At 48.5% G+C, this 22,049-nt stretch overlaps 1 protein-coding gene across 1 annotated transcript in view; it reads right to left on the bottom strand.

Moving 5' to 3' along the window:
- Window positions 1-572: 572 nt before the first annotated feature.
- The window catches only part of SORL1 (sortilin related receptor 1), a 158,938-nt gene continuing 137,461 nt past the window's right edge, over window positions 573-22,049 (bottom strand). Inside the window, exons 39-48 of the mRNA XM_055305675.1 lie at window positions 21,789-21,871; window positions 20,530-20,626; window positions 17,721-17,905; window positions 14,391-14,510; window positions 13,400-13,564; window positions 11,985-12,159; window positions 10,617-10,723; window positions 7,910-8,102; window positions 6,179-6,391; window positions 573-4,813 (exon numbers count right to left, since the gene is read on the bottom strand). Of these exons, the coding sequence (XP_055161650.1) occupies window positions 4,746-4,813; window positions 6,179-6,391; window positions 7,910-8,102; window positions 10,617-10,723; window positions 11,985-12,159; window positions 13,400-13,564; window positions 14,391-14,510; window positions 17,721-17,905; window positions 20,530-20,626; window positions 21,789-21,871 (1,406 nt within the window). The 3' untranslated portion in view covers window positions 573-4,745. The remainder of the gene's footprint in view (window positions 4,814-6,178; window positions 6,392-7,909; window positions 8,103-10,616; window positions 10,724-11,984; window positions 12,160-13,399; window positions 13,565-14,390; window positions 14,511-17,720; window positions 17,906-20,529; window positions 20,627-21,788; window positions 21,872-22,049) is intronic.

The following is a 22,049-nucleotide window of genomic DNA, read 5'->3' as shown; positions in this document are numbered from 1 at the left end:
TCAGTTCTATTTTGGCTCAGTGTTTAAACAAAAGCAGCAAACTAGCAGATCTGTTGAATTAAAAACACCTGTGCCCCCCCTTCCATATTCTCCAGTCCTGACTGATGGGTCCATTCATCTACCCATCAGAGGAGCACGCAGAATTCTTCTGACTCCACCTCCCAGGGAAACCTCCTCGGACTGCTCTTTGGCACAGAGCGCATCACACTGCTGGGCTTTCTTCTCTTAGGCTTGAAAATTGCCTTCTTAGCAAATGGTGTCTTAGCAAATGTAGTGACAGCTTTAAGAGAGCCGCTGCTCCCGTGGAATAATTCTATTTACTTCAAAACAGCCGCCTTGACATCTCCCCACTCCTCAGCCAACACAAAGGCATCGTGTTCTTCAAGGAGCCACCACCTGAGACCACCTTGTTAATAACAAAAATGTTCCAGGTCTCTGTGTTCTCTCTTCTATGAAATAAACATCCTTCTAAAACAGGCAAATCGAATGGCGTTCGGAGACTGTATTAACCATCTTTATTGCACTCAAAAGAACAACTCGAGACACGTAGAGAGTAGATTTTCGTAGAGGTGTTTCCTTGACCCAGTTAAATTTTTATTCAGTGAAAAAAGTTGACATTGAGACAAAAATTATCGTAAAATTGTGCAACAATATAGTAAAATCTTCAGCATAAATCGGTGATTTGGAAACGTATCAAGGTGATTGAAATCATAAATGCCTAATTTCACTTTGGAGGGAAACAAGAATACAGTGTTTCACTTTAAATAAGAACAGAGTAGGCCTTTATTTTGCTGCCGATACTTCAATTTTGCCTAAAGTTTCTAATAATTCATAACAAGAGTCTTTAAATGAGAAATGACATGGAATATCTGAGAATGATGTTCCACTTCAGCACTCACACTTATCCCATTTGCATCATTGTAACATGAAACGAATACCATTCTTGGGTTACTTGGCTCTGAGGATTTACTTCATAATATGGCTGCTCGAAATTAGTGGGCGGAAACATATACACAACCTATCCTCCCTCAACCCACATCCGATGGTGGCTTCCATTCTGAGAACATGCTCATTGTCTACGTACCCAACTATCCGTACCTCTCGCTATCTATTCCATATCTCAGTCTTGCATAGAAAGTAGTCTATATAAACTTAATGCACTGGCTCTTATTACACAAAAGTTGTACCTGAAAGGCAGCACACACTCCAGTTTAATAAAAATAACATACTAGGAATGTCAAGATACAATCCCAACAAAGTGAAGATTCTGCACAGAGTTTTAGAGTCAATTCTGAAAATCAATATGGAGATGGTATTCAGTTGACTTCTCTTCCAGACCCCTTCTCTGAGGGGTTTCCCAGGTCTGCCGGAGGAAGAGAAAAATCTTCTTGGGGATTCACCATCACCCCATGAGTAGGAGAGTGACCAACCAAAGCTAACAAGATGAGGTATCTGCCCTTAAGGATGTACTGGGACTGTAATCTTACAGGATGGAGTGACCACTGGGTGAATATTTGACGGCAGGATTCTCCAAGGGGGAGTGGGTGATTATCTGTAAGAGCCTAACCACACCATCACTCTCCCCAGGTCTCCCCCAAATGGCCACTGTTTGAGACGGGTTACATTCCTTAGATGGCTGAAGCACAGCCTAAATCTAGTAGGCCAGGATGATGGGCAGGAGAGAACACAGAGCTGTGTCCCACATCTCTCCCACCTAAATGTCCCTAGTGATATGGGCAGAGATGGAATCCCAGCCACCTCTCTTCCCAAAGTCCAAAGTTTCATCCAGTTACCCAGCATCATATAACCTTGTACCCAGTATGTCAGGGCAGCCAGTACTTAGTGGAGCTTCTCACCTGTCTGGAAACATCTGCAGAGACACGGCTCCTCCCCGGACTCTTCTGCAGAATTCTACTCTCTGTCATTTCATCCGCCTGGACCCGTATCTCATAAGGCTCAAGGGGCATTCAAGATATAAAGGGGCAAAAATCAGCTTCCAGAGAAAATCTGTACACAATCGCCCTGCCTGCCAAACTGGAGTGGTCCGTTGGTGGCCCATATAGTCCACGTGGATGTGGGCTTCGGACACTCTAACGTGGGCTGGGAGAGAATGAAATCTTTTCCTGGTACAGTGTGAACTTCTGAGGTGGCATCTCCAACAAAGGTACAAAAAAAAAATAAAAATAAAAATAAAAAGCCCCTTCTTCACAAACCACCAGGGGCTCCAATCGGTCACAGTGAAGACAATTATCGGGTCCCTTCAAAGGCTGCACATACTCTGTGTTCTCATTTCCTATGGCCACTCCAACCTCTGGACTCTTGCAGATGGCAGGTGTACACCCAAAGCCCACCAAACTATGGAGAAGGAAGAGTGCGTGCGTGAAAAGTTCATAAAAATATACAATTTACACATAGCTGCATCTACCTAGCTTAGTCTTCAGAAACGTAGCTCTTCTGTTTATAGAAAATACTCTAGCCCTAAAAGGCTGCTTTTTCTCAAACAGCACAGTGGCATATTCTGGGGGGAGGGGGGGGGGAGAGGAATGGCCGGTCTATACAGTACTGTGGGCTGGCCCTGGGAGGCACTGCTAACAATGACCGGATGCTCAGAAATATCTCACGTTGTCCACTGGAGTCACAGGCTCTGGAAAAAGGCTTGCCTACAGAATAATGGAAAATGAAGTCTCAGAGCCTTTTATATCAGCTTTTACGAATGCCAACAAAAAGTCGGCAGAAAAAGAAAAGAAGAAAATATACTTTCTAGTGCTTCAATTAAATGACTTTGCCTCCCACCTGACTATTCATCTTTCAGCTACTTAAAGAGCTTCACTAAAGGGAGGGGGGGCAGCGCTTAGGAGTTTTGAACAAAACTCCAAGATAAGACAGGATAAAGTCAAAGAAATGCCATTCTTTAAAAAAGTCATAGAGGAAGGGGAAAAAATGCTGGAAGGAGGCTCATCATGATCACCACTTGTTAAAATAACATGGGGCCTTAGCACGTGACATACTACGTGTCTACAGTTTAAAATACTCTTTGTTATATATATATATAAATTAAAATTTTTAAAACTTAAAGAATTTAATTGGCTCTTTGTTTTCCAGGCAATCACTAGATAGAACAAAACTATATCCTCACACAAGAATGATACTTTTGGTTTAAAGAAAGCAAATACTTGTGAGAAGGTGATACAGTGCACCTCAGAGGAGAAGGGGCCTTTACAAAGCTTGCATATAAAGGATGTATATTCAGAAATATGACTTTGGAATATCCCCAGAGCTCAAGGCTTCTCCGCTGAGAAGTTCTGCAGTGAGGCTCATACAGTAGGAGTCACGGCAGCGCTGGACATTGGTGCCTACGAGCATCAATCCACGGTGGATTCCACAAACCTATCAAGTGGCCATGATCTGAATACCGGGGTGGCACTGAAAGGCAGAAGGAAAAATTTTTAAAAAGCTCAGTTTGTTCTACAGACTGAAGAAACTGTAGTGTTGCTGCAACTGTCAATTGGATAGAATGGTCTCAAATCCATCCATCTCCTGTATCCATGTGTGAATGGCACTCTTTGCACTGGGTGGGGGTACAGGGGAGGGGAAGGAGGTGGAAGGAAAGAAGAGAGAGAGAGAGAGAGAGAGAGAGAGAGAGAGAGAGAAGGCACTGACCCAATTCAAAATGACTGCATATATCAGGTGTAGAGCTTTCAAGACAGTAAGTGGCCACCCTCAACATAAATATAAAACTTTACATTCGAGGTTTCGAGATTCTTCGGTGGTTAAGTAAAAACCAAATATCCGCAAAGGACAAAGTAGGTACTCGATCTGCCAGTGTATCTATCATGGCACAGATCTGGAACTCTCCCACAAGCAGAGTCGTTCGTGGCAATGACCATGACACCAGTGTATAATGAAGCAGTGCTGTCATCGTGTAGCGCCGAAGGCTACATCTTGTGCAGAGGCGTATACAGTGAGATTCTGTCCAGTAACGTAAGAGAAGATGCTGTGGCTTGCAGGGCCTCCCGAGCTGCAGCTCTGTTTAACTGAAACTGAGCAATGAGTCAATGTGCTCTCCTGCCAAACACCATTAAGTGACACACAAGCGAACAAAAACGGCCTGTTCCGCGAACGGCAACGAAACTGCTTCTGGTCCCCACCTCTCAGCCCTGCGACCCCTCGTGACGTGCAGAGTCAGATGACCACTAAAGCCTTGCCTCTTACGGAGTCCCAATAAATTAACAAAATTACAGAAAAGAACCTTCCCTTCCCCACCCCCGCCCTCTCCCAGAATACACGCATACACTTTCATAGAAACTAAATCCGAACAAAATTTAAAATTTGAGCACACTTTCAATGAGCGGGGGTGGGAGGGATTTCACCCATCACCCTCTCTTGAAGTTTTTTATTTAAATACATTTCTGTGTCTTAGAAAAATAAAAAGAACGGCCAATTTATTGAACCAAAATTATCTCACAGACTTAAAAGCATGCCCAGCAAGCACAGCCCTGTAAGACTACATTAATATGAAATCAAAGCAATTTGGTTACTAAAATCAACCTGGTTTGAAGTTCACAGTTGATTACTACAAAGTGTATTCATTCCTTTCTTTCCTTTTTTTTTTTTTTGTTTTGTTTTGTTTTTGGCCCATATAAAAATAACATATTGCAACTCAAAGTGCATCTTTTAAAATAAACCATCCACTATCTTTATCAAATAAAATATTTACACCATTTGGTTTCTAGTGAGGAAAGCTTTCAGGCTATCACCATGGGGACGTCATCTGAAAATCCAGTTATCATAGGAGCATCTTCATCATCCTCTCCTAAAGGCAAAAGAGTCGGTCTTTGGTGAGTTCCAGTGGACTGGCACCCAAGCCCAGCTCCCACTGCTCCCCAGCCACCTCCAACACCATCAAGAGCCCCAGCCCAGAAAATCAGTACGCATCCCGCCAGGCACGGTAGCCAAAGCTAAAACACAGCTCAGCTCCCCACTGACATTCTTGAGTCATCTTCTCCCCATCAGCGGGTGGCCGGGCTTATTTTGATGGTAGCTTGAACTTAGCCAGATGAAGAAAGTAAATCCCTTAGGAAGGAGAAGCTTATTACCTACCCAAAAGCCCAGTGGATGATCTGGCTCCCCTAATTTGAATGATCCACACCCTATGTTCACCCAGTGAAATTTCATAATCTGTTTTTCTCCTCCTGAACCCACACCACTCTAAGAGAAGAGATCTTAGAGGGGTTTAAACTCTTTAAGGACAGCTTCCCAGACTAATGGATGTCTCCTTGCAGCCCCCGGTACCATCCTGTGATCCACATTCAGTGATCATTGTGTGGTATCCCAATGGGTCCAACTCCTTTTGTCCCCACTAACAGATGCAAAGAACCCACCCCATTCATGAAGGCAGACCAAATACTTGTACGAAGCGAGACAGGAAACTGAGAAGAGGAGGGTGCAGAGCTGATACAAATGATCAATGAACAGGGAATACACAAGTATTTCACAAACAAAAAAAAAATGGCTATGTAAAAATCACATTTAGCATGAGTTTGGGGAAGATCCCCAAACACACCTGATTTATTAGATCAAGTGGTCTATTGGCTCTATTGGCTTTTAGTAATTAGAGCACGTAGACACTTTAAATGGGATATTTCTTTCTTTTTTCCATACCATGTGATGGGTAAAAAAAGAATGGCCTAGAGGGTTTCACTAGCTATCAGAAAGACAGCCCGACGGAAAGGCTTTCTTCGGACAGAAGTCATCCGGGAAAGCATGACTTCCTCTCCTGACAAGGCTCTTCAAAGATATCAAGACCTCCAGATCCATGAAGGGTGAGAGGGCTCAGAAATTCTTGACGATCTGCTGATACTTCGGGAGCATCCACAGCCCAGGGCCTATCTCCCCTTCCTGTACCAGTTCTTCCACAAAACCTGCTCCCGATCTTGGGCCAGGACCACACCACGGAAGGGACTACAGGTATTTTAATTTAGAAGCAAGTGCAAGTGCAAAGCAAAGGGCTCCACCTGATTTGACCTAAAGCAGTGAGATCCCTGGCTCATGAGTCACCCCTCTAGCGTCAGAAGAGGTATTTCCTAACCAAGGAGCTGGCTTTGCGGGGTCTGAGCTGGGAGGATGCCCCACGCGCCCTGCCCCACGCGCCCTGCCCCACGTGCCCTGCCCCACTCACCCAGGTCATCCCCCGAGGAGAAGATGGCCGAGCCCAGCCGGGAGCTGTAATGGCTGTTGGCGAAGGCGGTGAAGCTGCTCTGCAGCCTCCGATGCTTTGTGTACAGGATGGCGAACCCGACCCCCAGGCTCAGCAGAATCAGGAACAGGATGGGTACCACCACGGCAGCGACGTCAGTAGACCTGGCGGCCTGAAACGCTGAGGCGCCCCCACCTGCCAAGGCCAGAGGCCAACACGTAAGCCTCCAACGTGAGGGCGGAAGGACCCACCGGGCCGCTCAACACCCACCCACCAAAAACAGCTACGGGTTTGCCAACAGTACCCGAGCCGCCTGCCTGGCGTGACATGTGCCTGCCTGCGATGCCTGCCTGTTTTCCCGACGCCGTGCCACGAGCTGCGAGACCACGGGCCTTGTGCATGCAAATACGGTAATTACATTAGCCTCCTAATCACGGCCTTGTTGTTTATTTAGATAATCTCTTGGAAGGGAGACCTTTGTTGGGGTATCAACATTGATTTCATTAGCATTATTACTTAAGACCACTTGCTTGCCTTACATAAGAGGATGTGAAATCAGACCACTAATTAACGAGATTGCAATTACTTCCCCCTACTTGGCACCAAAGTCACTCTGAACTGCAATTACCTGAAGCTCCATTAAGTGATACAAACGAGATTCCTTTACTGCAACACTGACTTAACAGCTCATGAAGTTTTATGAGGGTTTTTTTTTTTGTTTTGTTTTTTACTTAGATGAAAGAGAGAACCTTTCTGTACACGTTTCACATTTCTAACATGCTCTTTGTAGAGCCACTGAGGTGTCTGTGACCTAAGGATGATGCTCACTTCCTCGTATCTTAAACAAATGCCGGCTCGATGCTGATGTACTGGTAGATCCGCCCCAAGAGGGCTCTAGGGCAAAGCCATCCATCCCCCTGTTGGGTTTGGGCCAGTCTTAGAACATCCTAGGGAAGGTCTGAGCCAGAGGGCAGGATACGGAACTTGGGAGTCAGTTGTAGCTACGGAAGCACAGTGGACTTTTCAGGTCCCATAAGGAGTCTCCTCAGGCTTGAGGTTATTCCCTGGTATAGGGCAAAGGGGTACAGGCGAGGCCTGTGCCTCACAGGGAAGGCTCGGTGGCTACCCAGGGACTCATCCTGACCAGATGTTCATCAACAGGGGCCAGAGAGCAGCCATTTCTTGCAAGTCTGGTCTAACATCTCAATATGCATGCCTTTAATTTCTCTTATTATTTTTTTAAAAGATTTTATTTCTTCATTCACGAGGGACACACAGAGGCAGAGACACAGGCAGAGGGAGAAGCAAGGCTCCTGGTATGGGACTCGATCCCAGGACCCTAGGACCATGACCTGAGCTGAAGGCAGATGCTCAACCTCTGTCTGAGGCACCCAACTGCCCCAGAAAGAATATTTTAAATGCACTTTAGAAAGACACATATTGGGGTGCCTGGGTAGCACCTGATTCTTCATTTCAGCCCAGATCATGATCTAGAGTCCTGTGTCGGGCTCTGTGCTGAGCACAGAGTCTGCTCGGGATTCTCTGCCTCTCCCTCTGCCCCTCCCCTGCTCTTGTGCACACACAAGTATGTACGTGCTCTCTCTCTCAAACAAATAAAATCTTAAAAGAAGATACACATTCACCAAACCCTGCTACATCCTTCATCTAGTTCCCCAGAACTGAAGATGGAAAGTGACCACATGAGTGACTTACCAGACCCCAGCTCATCATACAGCAGGACAGCAGGCTCCCCACAAATCTGGCTGCCAAAAAGGCATCTTGCTTGCACAGTGAAAGTGTAATTATGACCCAATTTCAGGTTGGAAATTTTAAAGAAGTTGTCAGTAGTATTCCCAAGGTATGCTGAGATATTCATGGCACTATCAAACATGTGTATCTCGTAGCCCTGAAAACAAAGACACGAAAGATTGTTCAAGAAGTTAAATAAGGAATCTGACAGCTTCTATTACTGGTTCCAACTTTATGTGAGCTCCTTATTGCAGGCTTTTCTAGATGCTAAAGCACTCCGGGTTTCTTACTAGATCTTTTCACATTACCGCTGAGATAGTGGATTCAGAAAATGGCAATTTTCCCATCTCAAACGTCTCAAATAACTACCACGCCCACTTATGAGCTGCAAAGTGGAAGTGAAAAGTGTAGCCTTCATAAAAGCCATTTTAACAAATATTCCAGCACACATTCAAAGTGCTGGTCAACAGTCCACTCATCTCACACAATATCAAATGCCACAAAGAATCCGGACAATTCAGCAATAGCTCGCCGTAAGGGGATTTGACTCATAATAAATCCAGGTGGCAGGGGACGCCAGCAGTGGGGGAAGAAGAGTCAGGACATTTCTCGGTAGAATAGCGCGTGGGAACTCCACTGGCAGCCCAGGCTCGCTCCCCAGCTCCTTGAGGCTGATGGTGGCCCCGGACCAACCTGGCCTTGAATAGAAGGTGCTTCGAGATCAGGCTGGGATCAGAACGGACTACTGGGCTGCCCTGCTAATCTCCGAGCATTCTGGTGTCAAAGCTACCAACTCCCACCCCGCCAGCCCCCTCCCAAAGACCTCCTCTCTGATCTCTACTCCCATGTTGGGCCCCACTGCACACTCACGGTCTCTTGGTCCCCATTCCATTGGCCTGTCTATTCCCTTAACTGTAAACCTGGGGGAAAGGAGGCCGTGCTACATGCTCATGCCAGAACCCTCCCTCCATTGGGACTGAAGTACTGACCCGCCACCTCAACCTGAAAGCCAGGCTGCTGCCACCCAGAAGGGATCCCCTGATGACCACCAGCTTCCAAACCGGGCCTCCCAACCCCATCCACCTGGAACCCCACTCCTGCAGTCTCCTTTATAAGCCAGCATGAATTATTTTCTATCTAATGTATATTTGCTGTAGAACTCTTGCAAAATACATAAAGGTATAAGGAAAAACATTTAAATGACACAAACATCCACTGACATTTATTTAACTAGTCCTCTTCTATTGAACATTAAGGTCATTCCCTCTTTCTTGCTATCAGAAATAGAACTGCCCTGAACAGCCTCGTACACAAATTCTCAATGTACGTTATTTCTCTAGAATAAGATCCTGAGAGATGTCTGGGTGGCTCAGTGGTTGAGCATCTGCCTTCCACCCAGGACGTGTTCCCGGGGTCCTGGATTGAGTCCTGCATCGGGCTCCCTGCATGGAGCCTGCTTCTCCCTCTGCCTGTGTCTCTGCCTCTCTGTGTGTGTCTCTCATGAATAAATAAAATCTTTAAAAAAAAAAAAAAAAGATCCTGAAAGAATTGCTGGGTCACAGGGTGTGAACGCTTTTTATGTTCCTAATACGTTACATGATAGTGCCTTATGGAAGGCGGAACCACTTCATTTTTCCAAGGGTGCTAACCTCCCCAACCACGACTCATGCTGGTGATACTTCGTCCCCCAAAATGTAGCCTGTTTAATGGGACGGCGTCCTATCCTTGTTGTTCACATTATCGGTGAGGTTGGGTCCTTTCTTTCTTTTGCTCACCGCTACTGGGGTTCTTGATACCTATAGTTTTTTCTAAATCAGAGTATTTCTGATTTGAACTGCTTCGAACGCTTGCTTTAAATTTGAGTAGATTACCCACTCAGATGTCTCGGTTGGGAGAGTTGTGAGAATCTTCAAAGTTTAAACTAGTTGTGCTTCTGGCTTTATGCACAGTGACTGTTTATAACCCCCGCGCGCTCTGTGCCCTCACCGTTCCCCCGGAAAGAGCCACAGCTGATTTATCAGCTCTATTTAGCTCATGCTTTGCCCACCACGGGGATGAGCCAGGCCCACTCAAGAACCTGTCCACCTCTGGGTGGCAGATCTATTCCCCGTGTCGCTCTCTTTCTCCCGCTTCCTACTGTGAATCCAGTAATGGGTCTGCCCATGACAAGACAAAACAGAGCGGGGAACTCCATATGTCAACAGACTCTCTACAAGCACATCCCACTCCCTCGAACATCACTGGAAAGAATTGGCGAGGCCAGGTTGAGGCTGTAGGTCATTCCTAGCACTGAAGCCACAGCCCAGCTCTCAGACTGGCTGCGAAGGATGGGGCCCTGGTTCCAACGTTGAGCTGCACCCAGCATGCACCCAGCATGCACCCAGCATCGTAAGGCCCGGGGGAAGGGGGGGTTCCAGCCCGTTTCCCGGTCTTTAGGGGAAGACAAGTTCAGGAATGCAAAGTGCTTAGTGCAGAGATTCTCGTCTTTAATGGGCAGTATAAACATTTTGCTAATGAGCAAGCCCACAGAAAATGGTCCTTTAATCCTCAAGTTTACTCCCTTGCCCCGTTCTTTTTCCCCATCTCTGCCAGCGTGCTGTTAACGAGCTCATCTCTAAAACTGCATTTCAATTAGATTCCCAAAGTCATTGAGAAGGAGGGAGGAACTCACCCTGCTTTCATTAAAATGCTTCTCCTTCAGAGCCAGACTTTTCCAAAACAGAAGAACGTGGTCATTTTCTGTGATGATTTTTAAGGCATCAGGTGCGGATAATGAAACTGAAAATTAAAGATAAACAGCACGCAGTCGGTGGCTGTATACTGGAATCGCCGTTTTCCTGTCTATCCAAGAGAGATTAGATAATGCTAACTTGAGGGGCACCTGGGGGGCTCAGTCACTTATGCGTCTGACTCTTGGTTTCGGCTCAGGTCGGGATCCTGGGGGTCGTGAGCTCGAGCCCCACGTCGAGCTCTGTGCTGAGCGTGGACCCTGCTCAGGATTCTCTCTCCCTCCCCATCTCCCTCTGTTCTTCCCCCTTCCCAGCCTGCTCATGCTCGCTCTCCCTAAAATAATAAAACATTTAAAAAAGAAAAAAAAATACTAACTTGGAAGGCTAGACTAAGGAAGAAATAAAACACACGTGTTGCTTAGCAGAGAGCCTAGCACCTGGTAGACACATCCCAACCGGCATCTCATTTGTTGTTGATTTATTAATACCTTTATTCAAAGATTTGGACAGTTCCTAATTTCATGGCCCTCAGAAGCACAGATGGCCAAAACCAAACTGGGTGGGCAAGAAAGGGAAGGGACGGGATGGGATGGGCCACGGTTTCAAACCCCTGCTAGAGCACTGCTCTGGTTCCAGCCTGCATTCCTGCTCTCCCGAGTCCCATCCCAGGGCCTGAGGAGCCTCAGAGCTCAGCTCGGTGAGGGGCCGGGGGCTGTGCGTGAACATGGAGCCCTGGAGTGACTCCGTGAGTCCCACCCAGGCCCGCTGCTCACCCTGCCGGCACGGTGGGGCTGAGCCTCCATCCCGGACACTCCGCCGCTGTCTCTGTCTCTGCTGCGGCCCCAGGACCTGAGCTTATTACCTTCCTCCGGAACCAGAGCCTGAATGCTGAGCCCCCCGGGCGCCAGCAAGTCCCCGTCAAGCTACTGCACAGGTACTGGTCTCCCTCCTCAGCCATGCATCATTGCCATGAGGAACCATGTGACTTTGGCCCCAGGTTCCCATCCGTGGCTTTTGCGGCAAATACCCAGTTTTCATTCCTAACCCTTTTTGGGCCTCCTGCTCTTCTCCCCTAGAAGGGTCCAAACCAGCTGGGCAAAGGAGAGGGCAAAGAGACACAGTGGATGGAGAACAGCCACCCCCATCCACCACCCTGCAGTGCAGGCACTGGGCCCCCCACCCTGCTGCCCACTGTGGGGGAGTCTGCACCTCCCAAGCGGTCCTGGACAGAGGTTCTGTGTCGGCAGGTGTCCTAGCAGCCCTGCAGGTCCCTTGCCATGTGGAGGGACCCTAACTGCTCTCCCGTTTACCTGTGGTGATTTTTACGCTGGAATCTTTGCTCATGTTCCCCAGCTGGACGATGATGTGGTATTTCCCTCCGGGCTCCAACTTGTTCAGGGTGTACTCCACGGTACTGTTGCGGGATTTTATTTTGTAGCTCCTATCGCTCTTTCTTATTAGATCTTTAACAGCAATTGCATATAACTGCAACAAGAAAAGAGACCTTCATGGTAACCAGAAACTTGGATTTTCTTTTTATTTTTTATTATTATTATTATTTTTACTCTTTGCCATTCAGGGGCGGACGATATAACCAAAGCATGTCAGGGGCTGTGACCCACAGCAACAACCTTCTGAGGCCCGCAGCCTGGCTCTGTTCTCTGGAAAGCCTTTGGGGAAGCTGGGTCTGCACCTGGAACAAGCACTCGCTCCCAGAAATGTGCACAGTATTGTTAATTCGACCCAAAAAAATGACCTTGGGAAGTCACTTTTCTCGTGGCGTCCACACATAGGTGAGAACAGGCACAAGAAGAGTTCTCATTCAGTGTTTAGGGTGACTCCCCAGCAGTCATCGTTCCAAGTGTGGTCAGAAGACACACAAGAGGACAACAAATTCTACGTACTGTCTCCCCGGTTGCCGTTTACCTACACAGAGGCAAGGGCAAGGGCAAGGCCATGGGGCAGCTACCAGAAGCCCAACTGCCAGCAACCGAGCACAGAAAACCACCCACACAAGGGAGAGGCAGGGAAAAGGAGCCTGGGGCAAAGGAAGATGGGAGCTGTTTTCCAGAATTAGTGCCTCTTCTTTTATTTATTTTTTAACTTTAGTTTTTCTGGAGGGGGAGAGGGGCAGAGGGAGACTCAAACAGGCTCCACGCCCAGCCCAGGGCTCGATCTCACGACCCTGAGCCAAAATCAAGACTCGGGACGCTTAACCAACTGAGCCACCCAGGCGCCCTTTGCCTCTTCTTTCAGAGCAGGGACCAGCCAGTAAACTTTTTTGTAAAGGTTCAGGTAGAAATACCTTTAGGCTGTGAAGGCCAAATGGTCTGTCCCACAACTATCCAATTCTGCCGTTTGTGGCGTGAAAGCAGTCACGTGACTTGACTGCTCATAGCTTGGTTCTCATAAACTGTACTGACAAAAACAGGCAATGAGCTGCGCTGGGCTGCCAGGCCTCTGTGTGCCAACCCGCTTTAGAGGGTCAGGGAAGGGCAGGTGAGACGGCAGACAAACAAATGTAACGGCTGGAAATTACGGAGCCGGGACAACTCAGAAGAGGCGCCTGTAAGGGCCCCATCTTTGGGCACACAGATACGGGGAAGCGACATCGTCCTGCTGAGCTCCTACCGCCCAGCTTTCCTGCCCCATGATGTATCCCCTTCCCCCGCCAACCACGCCAAGAACAGGAAGGGCTGGCTGGATGCTTGGCCCGCTCACTCACCAGGTCCTGGTCAGGAGCATCATACGGGGACTCCCACTTGATGACAGCAGAGGTTTTGCCGGTATGAACCACGTGGAGGTGCCGAGGTGGGAGCCTGCTGTCTGGGATCATCCTCACCACAACGTAGTCAGAGGACGGGCCCTGGTAGGGCACCACCACCCGGACCTGAAACCAATACCAGGGGGATGCATGTAGTCGGCACTAAGCCTTTTTTTCCCCCAGCGAAATGACACACGTACATGATTAAAATTCAATCAATATATAACTAGATAGAAAATAGCATTCTCTACCTACCCCAGATGTCTAATCCATTTTCCCAGATATGGCAAGTTTTATGTGCTTCTTTCCAGAAATGCCCTACGCTTAGGTAAACACGGATACATGTGTGTGCATATAGATGTGCATATGCGTGTATATATGGCCTGTTTTTCTTAATTTTTTTACACAAATATGAAAATATCACACATATCTTTAGGCTCTTCACTTGTTTTACTTAAAAAAAAAAAAAAAAAAAAAAAAACAGAGATTCCTTTTCCACCTCGGTTCTATTTCTTTTGAAGGGTTGCCCTGTGTTCTTAACCGGGCTTCTCTTGAGACTCGCTGGTTTCAAATCCTCTGCTATCACAAGTAATAGTTTACCAAACGCCTTTTTCCATAATATATCTTGGCACACATGTAAAAGTACGTGAGCTAAATTCCTAGTCCTGGAAGTGGAATCTGATGACAGCGGTTTCTCCATTCCTGCCAATGTTTATCCACCTGCCGAGTTCTCAATCCCCCACAACGGAGCTGCAGTCGGTGACGGGGTCATTCTGTTCTTCAAGCAGGAACCTGACGCTTCTACAGGGGAGGAGCCACCCTCCTGCACACACACGGATCCTGGAGTTCTGCTTCCAGCTCCCCAGGTCCTGGGCCTGAGCTTGGAGCCCAGGATTTAAACCATCCCTAAAACACAGCAACTCCTCGGGACTCCCCGGTACGGGAAACTTACCAGAAACAAATACTGCTCATCCCTACTGACAATGACTGTTTTGTTGTGGAGGGAAGTAGTCAAGCTCTTCGGATTGCGGTACAGGTCAAGGAAGGATGTAGCATAGAAAATACCATAAACCTGGCAAATGGGATGAAAAAGGACATCAGCTCAAAGGCCATTCTCTTGACATTCCTAACTGGTGGCCCTGGGAACGGCTTCAGGAGAGCGCAAAAGAGAGAAGTCTTCCTTCTGTGTTTATTTACAGAGAAGGTGCACTGGGCAGGTGCGAATCCCGCCACCACCAAGATAAACATGGTGTGCTCTCTGTCCTCAAAGTGCTTGTTTTGTTTTTTAATAAAGATATTATTTATTTCAGAAAGAGAGAGAGCAAGGAGAGGCAACGAGAGAGGGGGAGGCAGACTTGCAACTGAGCAGGGAGCCTGACTCGGGGCTCCATCCCAGGACCCCAGGATCATGACCTGAGCCGAAGGCAGACGTTCAGCCGACTGAACCACCCAGGTGCCCCTCAAAATGCTCGTTTCTGGGGAATGAGGGGCAGAGAAGAAAAACGGACACAATTATAAAGGATGAGTTGTAAATACGGAACAAGACATCCTGTAGGAGAAGAGTGGGGTTCTCAGAGCAGGTGGCCTGCTACTTGCAAAGCACGGATGGAAGTGCTGATGGGGGTGGGGGAGCCAGTGTGTTCATGGAAGGAGGCTGAGGAGGGAGGGCAGCAGGTGGATGTGGGGAGCTGCCCAGAAGACACCCACTGCTCCTCTCCTCCTTAGTAGAATCCTGGTCGCTAGCACGAATTGCCACCTGCAAGAAAATCTCCATTTCCCACCTCCCTGGAAGCCAGGAGAGGCCACGTGACACAAGCAGAGGTGTCCCGTGGGACCTCAATGAGCTCATGGACGTGGAGCGGGGAGCCCTTCCTCCCGCCCTCCTGCTGCCCGGAACACAAGAGGCTGGTGTGGCTCCAGACCTCCTGGACCACAAGGTGACTTTGAGGACAGATGCCACAGGCAGCTTGGGATCATCCTCAATCAAACCTGCTGTTGTAGAAACCCAGGGATGCTGAAGGGCTCCACCTTCTGCTAAAGAGGAGGGAAATAAAGTGCTGAAGCCATTGTCACTTTCGGCCCTGTTCTATGCAGCCACTCCCAACCCCAATGGTACATGTGAGAGTTTAAAGCAGGGCGTGGGGTTTTGATGGGCTTGGAGCGCCCGGGTAAGCACTTGGTCGGGTGGCATGGAAGCACATACAGGCAGGTAAGCTGGGGACCAGAAGAAAGCTGAGCAAGGCTGGAGAGGTCATGGGAACGGGGGCCACGGATCAGGGACAGGCACCAGGATTTCCGAGCCCCAGACAGCTGTGCATTTTCTCTCAGCTGGGGCCAGAGAGGGGAAGCATATGGGGAGGGGGGACAGAAGCCCCCGGGGGTGACTGGTGCCCGCAGGACAGGCCCCGCCGTGGGGCTGGGGTGGGCAGGCCTGGGCAGGGCCGCAAGAGGGCTCCGCGCACCAAGGAGGCCAGGGGACAGGCAGGTCACCAGGGAAGGACGGGGGCCGTGGCCGTTGTCAGGGCAGAGAGGACGATGGGGGGTGAGCAACCCCTGTCCTCGGTGGCCTGAAGTGGGCAGCAGCTGAGAGCCTCCTGCAGGGGCCTGCACGGTCACCCTGAGAGCACGACGAGCATGTCCAGCACAGAGGACGCAGAGCAAGGCTACCTCTGCCAGTTCTCACATAACAAGAGACCCCAAGGTCAAGTAGTGTTCCAGGGTGCGACCCCAGGCACCAGCCTCCGGATGCCCTCGGCTGGGGGCACGGGCAAAAAAGGACTCTGTGAGCAGAGACTGCTCTGAGGGCCAGGCAAGTCCACGCAGCTCGTCTCTGTCCCCGCCTCAGGGCCACACTAGCCACACCTGAGCTCACACCAGTTTGTGGTTTCTGGCAGCTTCACCTCTGCGGAGCCAGTCTGCCGCTCCAGGCCTTCGCTCCCTCATGGTAAAGGGCGAACGTCCACCCTGCCCAGCTGAGGCGGGCCGAGAGCGACAGGCATGAGGGCTCTTGCGGTGCCTCCTTCTCCATCTTTCTTCAAGGCCGACCTTACCACGATGTGCAAACCTTGGTTCATTTCCCATGGTGCAGGCCCACCCCAAGGGCACGCTGGAGATGCACTCAGAAGACAAGACCAGGCCTCCTTCCTCACCCCTCACTGCCAGAACTCACTAAACCTTGCTCACCATAGATTTATTCATTTATTCATTCACTCACAAACCGTAGATTTATTAGTTCTATGGGCCCTTCTAGTTAGGAGACTTGGAAAATAACCCTTCCTCTCCAGGAGCTTGCAAACTAGTTAGGGAGATAAACACATAGAAGATATCAAACAGATAAAGCAGTATCTAATGCAGTGTTCTGCATGGCGCCAACTATAAATTCGGGGGGGGGGGGGGGCAGAAGGACTCTAGTGGTAGAAAGAGCATAAGCCAAGGGGCAGACACAAGAGCAGGTGAAAATGTGCCAAGAAGTTTGGGAAGACCCACCTAAGAGCCAAGGAAGGTATACAGTGGGGATGTATGGGAAATAAAGACCAGACTCAGAAAAGCACACATCTGATCACAGTGCCTCAAAATGCATCCATAATGGGGCACCTGGGTAGCTGAGTGGTTGAGCATCTGCCTTCAGCTCAGGTCATGATCCTGGGGTCCTGGGATCGAGTCCCACGTCGGGATCCCTGCTCAGCCCTCTCTTCCCTGTTCATGTTCTCTCTTACTATTTGTCTCTCTCAAAAAAATAAATGGAATCTTTAAAAAAATATACAAACATAATGACAAAAAAAGAAAGAAAGAAAAGAAAGAAAGAAAGAAAGAAAGAAAGAAAGAAAGAAAGAAAGAAAGAAAGAAAGGAAGGAAGGACCAGTGGAGCGGGGACACTGGGATGGAGCAGGGGTGGGCAGAGCTGGAGAAGCAGCCCAAGAAGGCAACCTGGGGGTGGGGGGCATCACGTAGGTGGGGAGAAACTGGAGCAGCTGTCACTGCTGCTAATGTGTCACCACACCCACGAGCCAAGGTGAGTCCCCAGGCACAGAACACGCCCTCCCCCACCCCCCTTCACACTCACAATCTATTCAATAGCAAAGAGCTCGAGTACATTCTCTCAGACGCCAGGCCAAGGTGTGGAAAGAGGTAGCAGGTGCCTCTAGAACATAATACAGAGCTGAGGGAGAGGAGAGTTGGTGCTGGGGTGAGAAAGGAGGAAACAGGAACAGAGAGAGAGGAGAAAGCTCTGGGGCTACCCCCTGGCCCGGCATCAGGGGAGGCGGCCTCCTGGCTGACTCACCACGTTCCTGGGGCCCGTCCAGGTGCATTCCACTGCAGTCTGATTGATGGCCTTGGCTTTGAGGCTAGGAGCGGGAGGGCGGACTCCCTTGGTCGTGACATGCTCAAATGCCAGAGGACTGTCCCCCAGATCAGTCTTGGCCCAAGCAGAAATCTCATAGGACGTATGAGCAGTCAGATTGGCAACTGTGAAAACAGGGACAAGGAGATGCCGGGAGGGAGCTGGAGGCGTCAGTCAAGAGTGTGTATCTTGACAAACCAAGAAACAGTCTCTTAACTACAGAGAACAAACTGACATAACCACAGGGGAGGTGGGGGGGGGGATGGGCGACGGGGATTAAGAGCACACTCATCTTGATGGGCTCTGAGTAATACAGGGAATTGCTGAATCACTATATGGCACATCTGAAACTAATGTTAACTACGCTGGAATTAAAATTAAAAATTTAGTGAAAAAAGAATTGTTTTGGTATATAAAGTCCTACTTTTCAAGTCTTTTTTTTTTTATTTAAAAAAAAAAAAATCTCTGCACCCAATGTGGGGGCTTGAACTCATGACCCCTGAGATCTCAAGTTGTAGGCTCTTCTGACCGAACCAGCCAGGTGCCCTGATACCCTATTTCTTAATGTAATCTCTCAATTTAAATGAGTCTCAAATGCTCACGTAGGAATTTTCATCATTTTACACATTCATCCCAGCATTACTTACTGATGACTACTACACATAATACACTCACATGGGCGCTCGTAGATTTAAAGCTGACCATCTGGGGGTATAAACCGGGACAACACTCCTAGCGAGCCATTTGGCCTTGGGTAAACATCTTAAAATCCTGCAAGGTCTTCATCCAGATTTCCCGTGGAATCAGAGCGAGCAAACATCTTTGGGACATGATGTCACACATCACGTATACACAATCCAATTGCCCAGAGACAAAGCAATGGTTAAATAGCGTGCATTCCATGAACTACTGTGCAGCCACTCAAAGTTGTCTCCAGGAATATTTAACGAGAGTAGAAAATTCTTACAACTTCACATAAAGTGAGAATGGCAGGATACAAAACTAAGTTGACTCTTGAATAACATGGGTTTGAGCCTATGCGGGTTTACTCATATTCGAGGTTTTTTTGTTTGTTTGTTTTTTAATGGCCTAGTGCTGTAAATGTATTTTCTCTTCCTTATAATTTTCTTAAGAACCTTTTCTTGGGGCACCTGGGTAGCTCAGTGGTTAAGTATCTGCCTTCAGCTCATGTCATGTTCCCGGGGCCCTGGGATCAAGTCCCACATCAGGCTCCCCGCAGGGAACCTGCTTCTTCCTCTGCCTGTGTCTCTGCCTCTCTCTCTCTCTCTCTGTCTCTGTCTCTCATGAATAAATACATAAAATCTTTAAAACATAAAAGGAGTATTTTCTTTTCAGGGTGCCTCAGTGGTGGAGTTGATTTAACCTCCAACTCTTGGGTTTCGGCTCTGAGCATAATCTCAGGGTCGTGGGATCAAGCCCCACGTCAGGCACAGAGTTTGCTTAAGACTATCTCTCCCTCACCCCTTCCCTTCAGAAACAAATAAATACTTTCTTTTCTGTAGCTTACTTTATTGTAAGAACAGTACAGAATACACAGAGCATACAAAATATGTGTTAATCAACTGTTTATGCGATCGGTAAGACTTCTGGTCAACAGCAGCCTGTGAGTAGTTAAGTTTGGGGGGGGGGAGTTAAAAGTTATAGGGTCAGAGGCGTCTGACCCCCGACTGTTCAGGGTCATCTATACTCAAACTAAGTCCATTTCCTTGTTTGTAAAACTGGAAAACAACAACAACAACAACAACAACAACAACACTGAGCAGCTGCTACTGCACAGATTAAAAAAGAAAACACCTGTAAAGTGTTTGGCATGATGCCTGGCATCAAGCTAGCCTTTAATATAATTCAGGCACTAGCTAAGAAGACTATTGTTGCTGATTCTCCCAATTTCTATCAGTGCAACGTTGAGACAGTGAGATCAGAGCCTTGGGAATTAAAAAGACGTGGGTTCCAGTGCTGTCACCTTCTGTGGGAATTAACTTTCTCAACCGTGGGTTCTCATCGGTGACATGAGCATATCCCACGGGATTATTATTGGGGTTATATAAAACGGTACACACAGAACACCTGGGGAAAGGCCTACTGCAGCAGGTGCACAGATACAAGAGGGAGTGGGACACCACCTTCCCTCCTCCCTCAGTTTAGTTTGTGCATTCATTCAACAAAAACGTGCGCCAAGGGCAGCCCGGGTGGCTCAGCGGTTTAGTGCCGCCTTCAGCCCAGGGCCTGATCCTGGAGACCCGGGATCGAGTCCCGCGTCGGGCTCCCTGCATGGAGCCTGCTTCTCCCTCTGCCTGTGTCTCTGCCTCTCTCTCTCTCTCTCTCTCTCTCTGTCTCTCATGAATAAATAAATAAAATCTTAAAAAAAAAAATCTCAACTTAAAAAAAAAATAAAATAAAATAAAAACACCATGCGCCAAGTACCGACTATGCACCACGCCCTGCACGCCTCATATACGTAAAGGAGGAGCGAACCCCACCAGAAAGGAGGGGCAGGCAGCCCACTCTCAGAACTTTCTTTAGGAACTCCAAAATCATCAGTACAGGCCTCTTTCCAGGAGCTAGGGAAGCGGGCTGAGGAGCCACTGAGGGGACCCTCCCCCAGAGGCAGTGCCTCCACTCTGCCCACCCAGAACGGCAGCCCCCACACAAGCTCTGCTGCTGCGGGAAGTACTGGAGTCCCTACTCCCCCCAACCACTCGCACACCAACTGGCCTCAAGGTGTTACCTTTGTGTGACAAGATGCTCCCCCGGAAGTTCAAAGTTTTCTTCTCTTGTTTATGGGTGTCAAATGCCCAGCAGAGGTTCACCACGTAGCCATTCACCTGCCAGCAACCACGAAACATGTTATGGGAACAGAACACAGCCAGGGAGCCCAGCAAACACAAAAGGCACCCCTTTGCTATTGCTGCTCTAGGCCTCGCCTTTCTTAGGATGGACAGGTTGTTTCTTGGTTCCATGTGTGCTATCGCTGGATCGTTATACTGCGCCTACCTCTAAAAACAAACATGGGACTATTTATAATACACAATATAGATGTGATGAAACCAAAAAAACTGATGCAGCATAAAAGGAACAACAGCCAATTCATAATGGCAGAAAAAGGAAAAACCTTAAAGATAATTCCATTATGGCAATTACAGATACCTCGGGTGATCCTTGCAGTCAAGGCCAAGAGGTCAGTGCAAAAGGAGCTTCCTTAGCTCCCACTGTCCTCGGCTCATAAAATGATGTGATCTAAAGATCTTTAAATATGGGGCAGTGACAAAAAAATAAAAACGCTTTTAAGAGCAAAGACGATATAGAGACGTGTATACGAAAGCCATGGCTTGCAGCAATGGTCTCCGAAGCCAAGGGCAGGCCACCGAACTGTGGTTCAGTAAACGGCACGAGTGCTCATCACTTGGAAGCTCTGTCCCACCACAGCTTCACAGACAGGGAGGGATGGGAGGAAAAATGGTTAAGACAGAACATTACGGGAGGTGCATCTCCACTTGGAAAACCACAGGCGCAAAGGGGGTCACGGCGGTGCTGGCTCGCAGACAGGCCGCGCGGAGGGGACCGTGGCGCGTGAAGGGGACGACGCGGAGTGGCTGTAAGTGGGCATGTTTCTCAGGTATCTGACTCTCTCTTTCACTGTGGGAACCTCTGCATTAGTGCTTAGCACCAGGAAATCCAATAAAGCTGAAAATTACAGGGCATACATATTCTGTTAACACCAACTCTTTATTTGCACTGTAGCTGTGAACCATTTAATTATACGGTTTAAGAAAAGAAGAAAAAAAAAAGGCACCAGGCTGAGGCAGAGTAATTACACGAAAAGACTCACGTTGTTCTTTACGGGGGAAGGAACCAACCTCGCCGTGGGATTTTGGTCTTACTGGACCAAGCCATCCGTTTTTCTTAATCGTACCATTCCAGGCTGCAGCGAGCGATTCCCCAGCTAGGAGAGCCCACCCACCCGCCAGTTTGGAAGCCCAACATTACCTTGACGTCGCTCTCCATGGTCAGGGTAAAGCTTAGGGAATTCTCGCCAAAGCTGTCGATGTGGATGTCTGGGGGTGGGATCACTAGAAGCGAAAAGGTGAAGAGAAACCACATGATGAAAAGTGAGGAAGGCAGGACCTAACAGTTTTCAAGTCAACAGACACAGCGGTCCTGGAGCGGGGGAAGAAAGGGCATTTCTCTGGCTGCTTCCACTCGTCGTCGCTTTTACCACTGTTGTCCTGACACCTGCGGGGGGGTGGG

This window comes from Nyctereutes procyonoides, unplaced genomic scaffold, assembly GCF_905146905.1.
Source record: "Nyctereutes procyonoides isolate TBG_1078 unplaced genomic scaffold, NYPRO_anot_genome, whole genome shotgun sequence".
Taxonomy (NCBI): Eukaryota; Metazoa; Chordata; class Mammalia; order Carnivora; family Canidae; genus Nyctereutes; species Nyctereutes procyonoides.
This window is presented reverse-complemented; position numbering and strand designations above follow the sequence as displayed.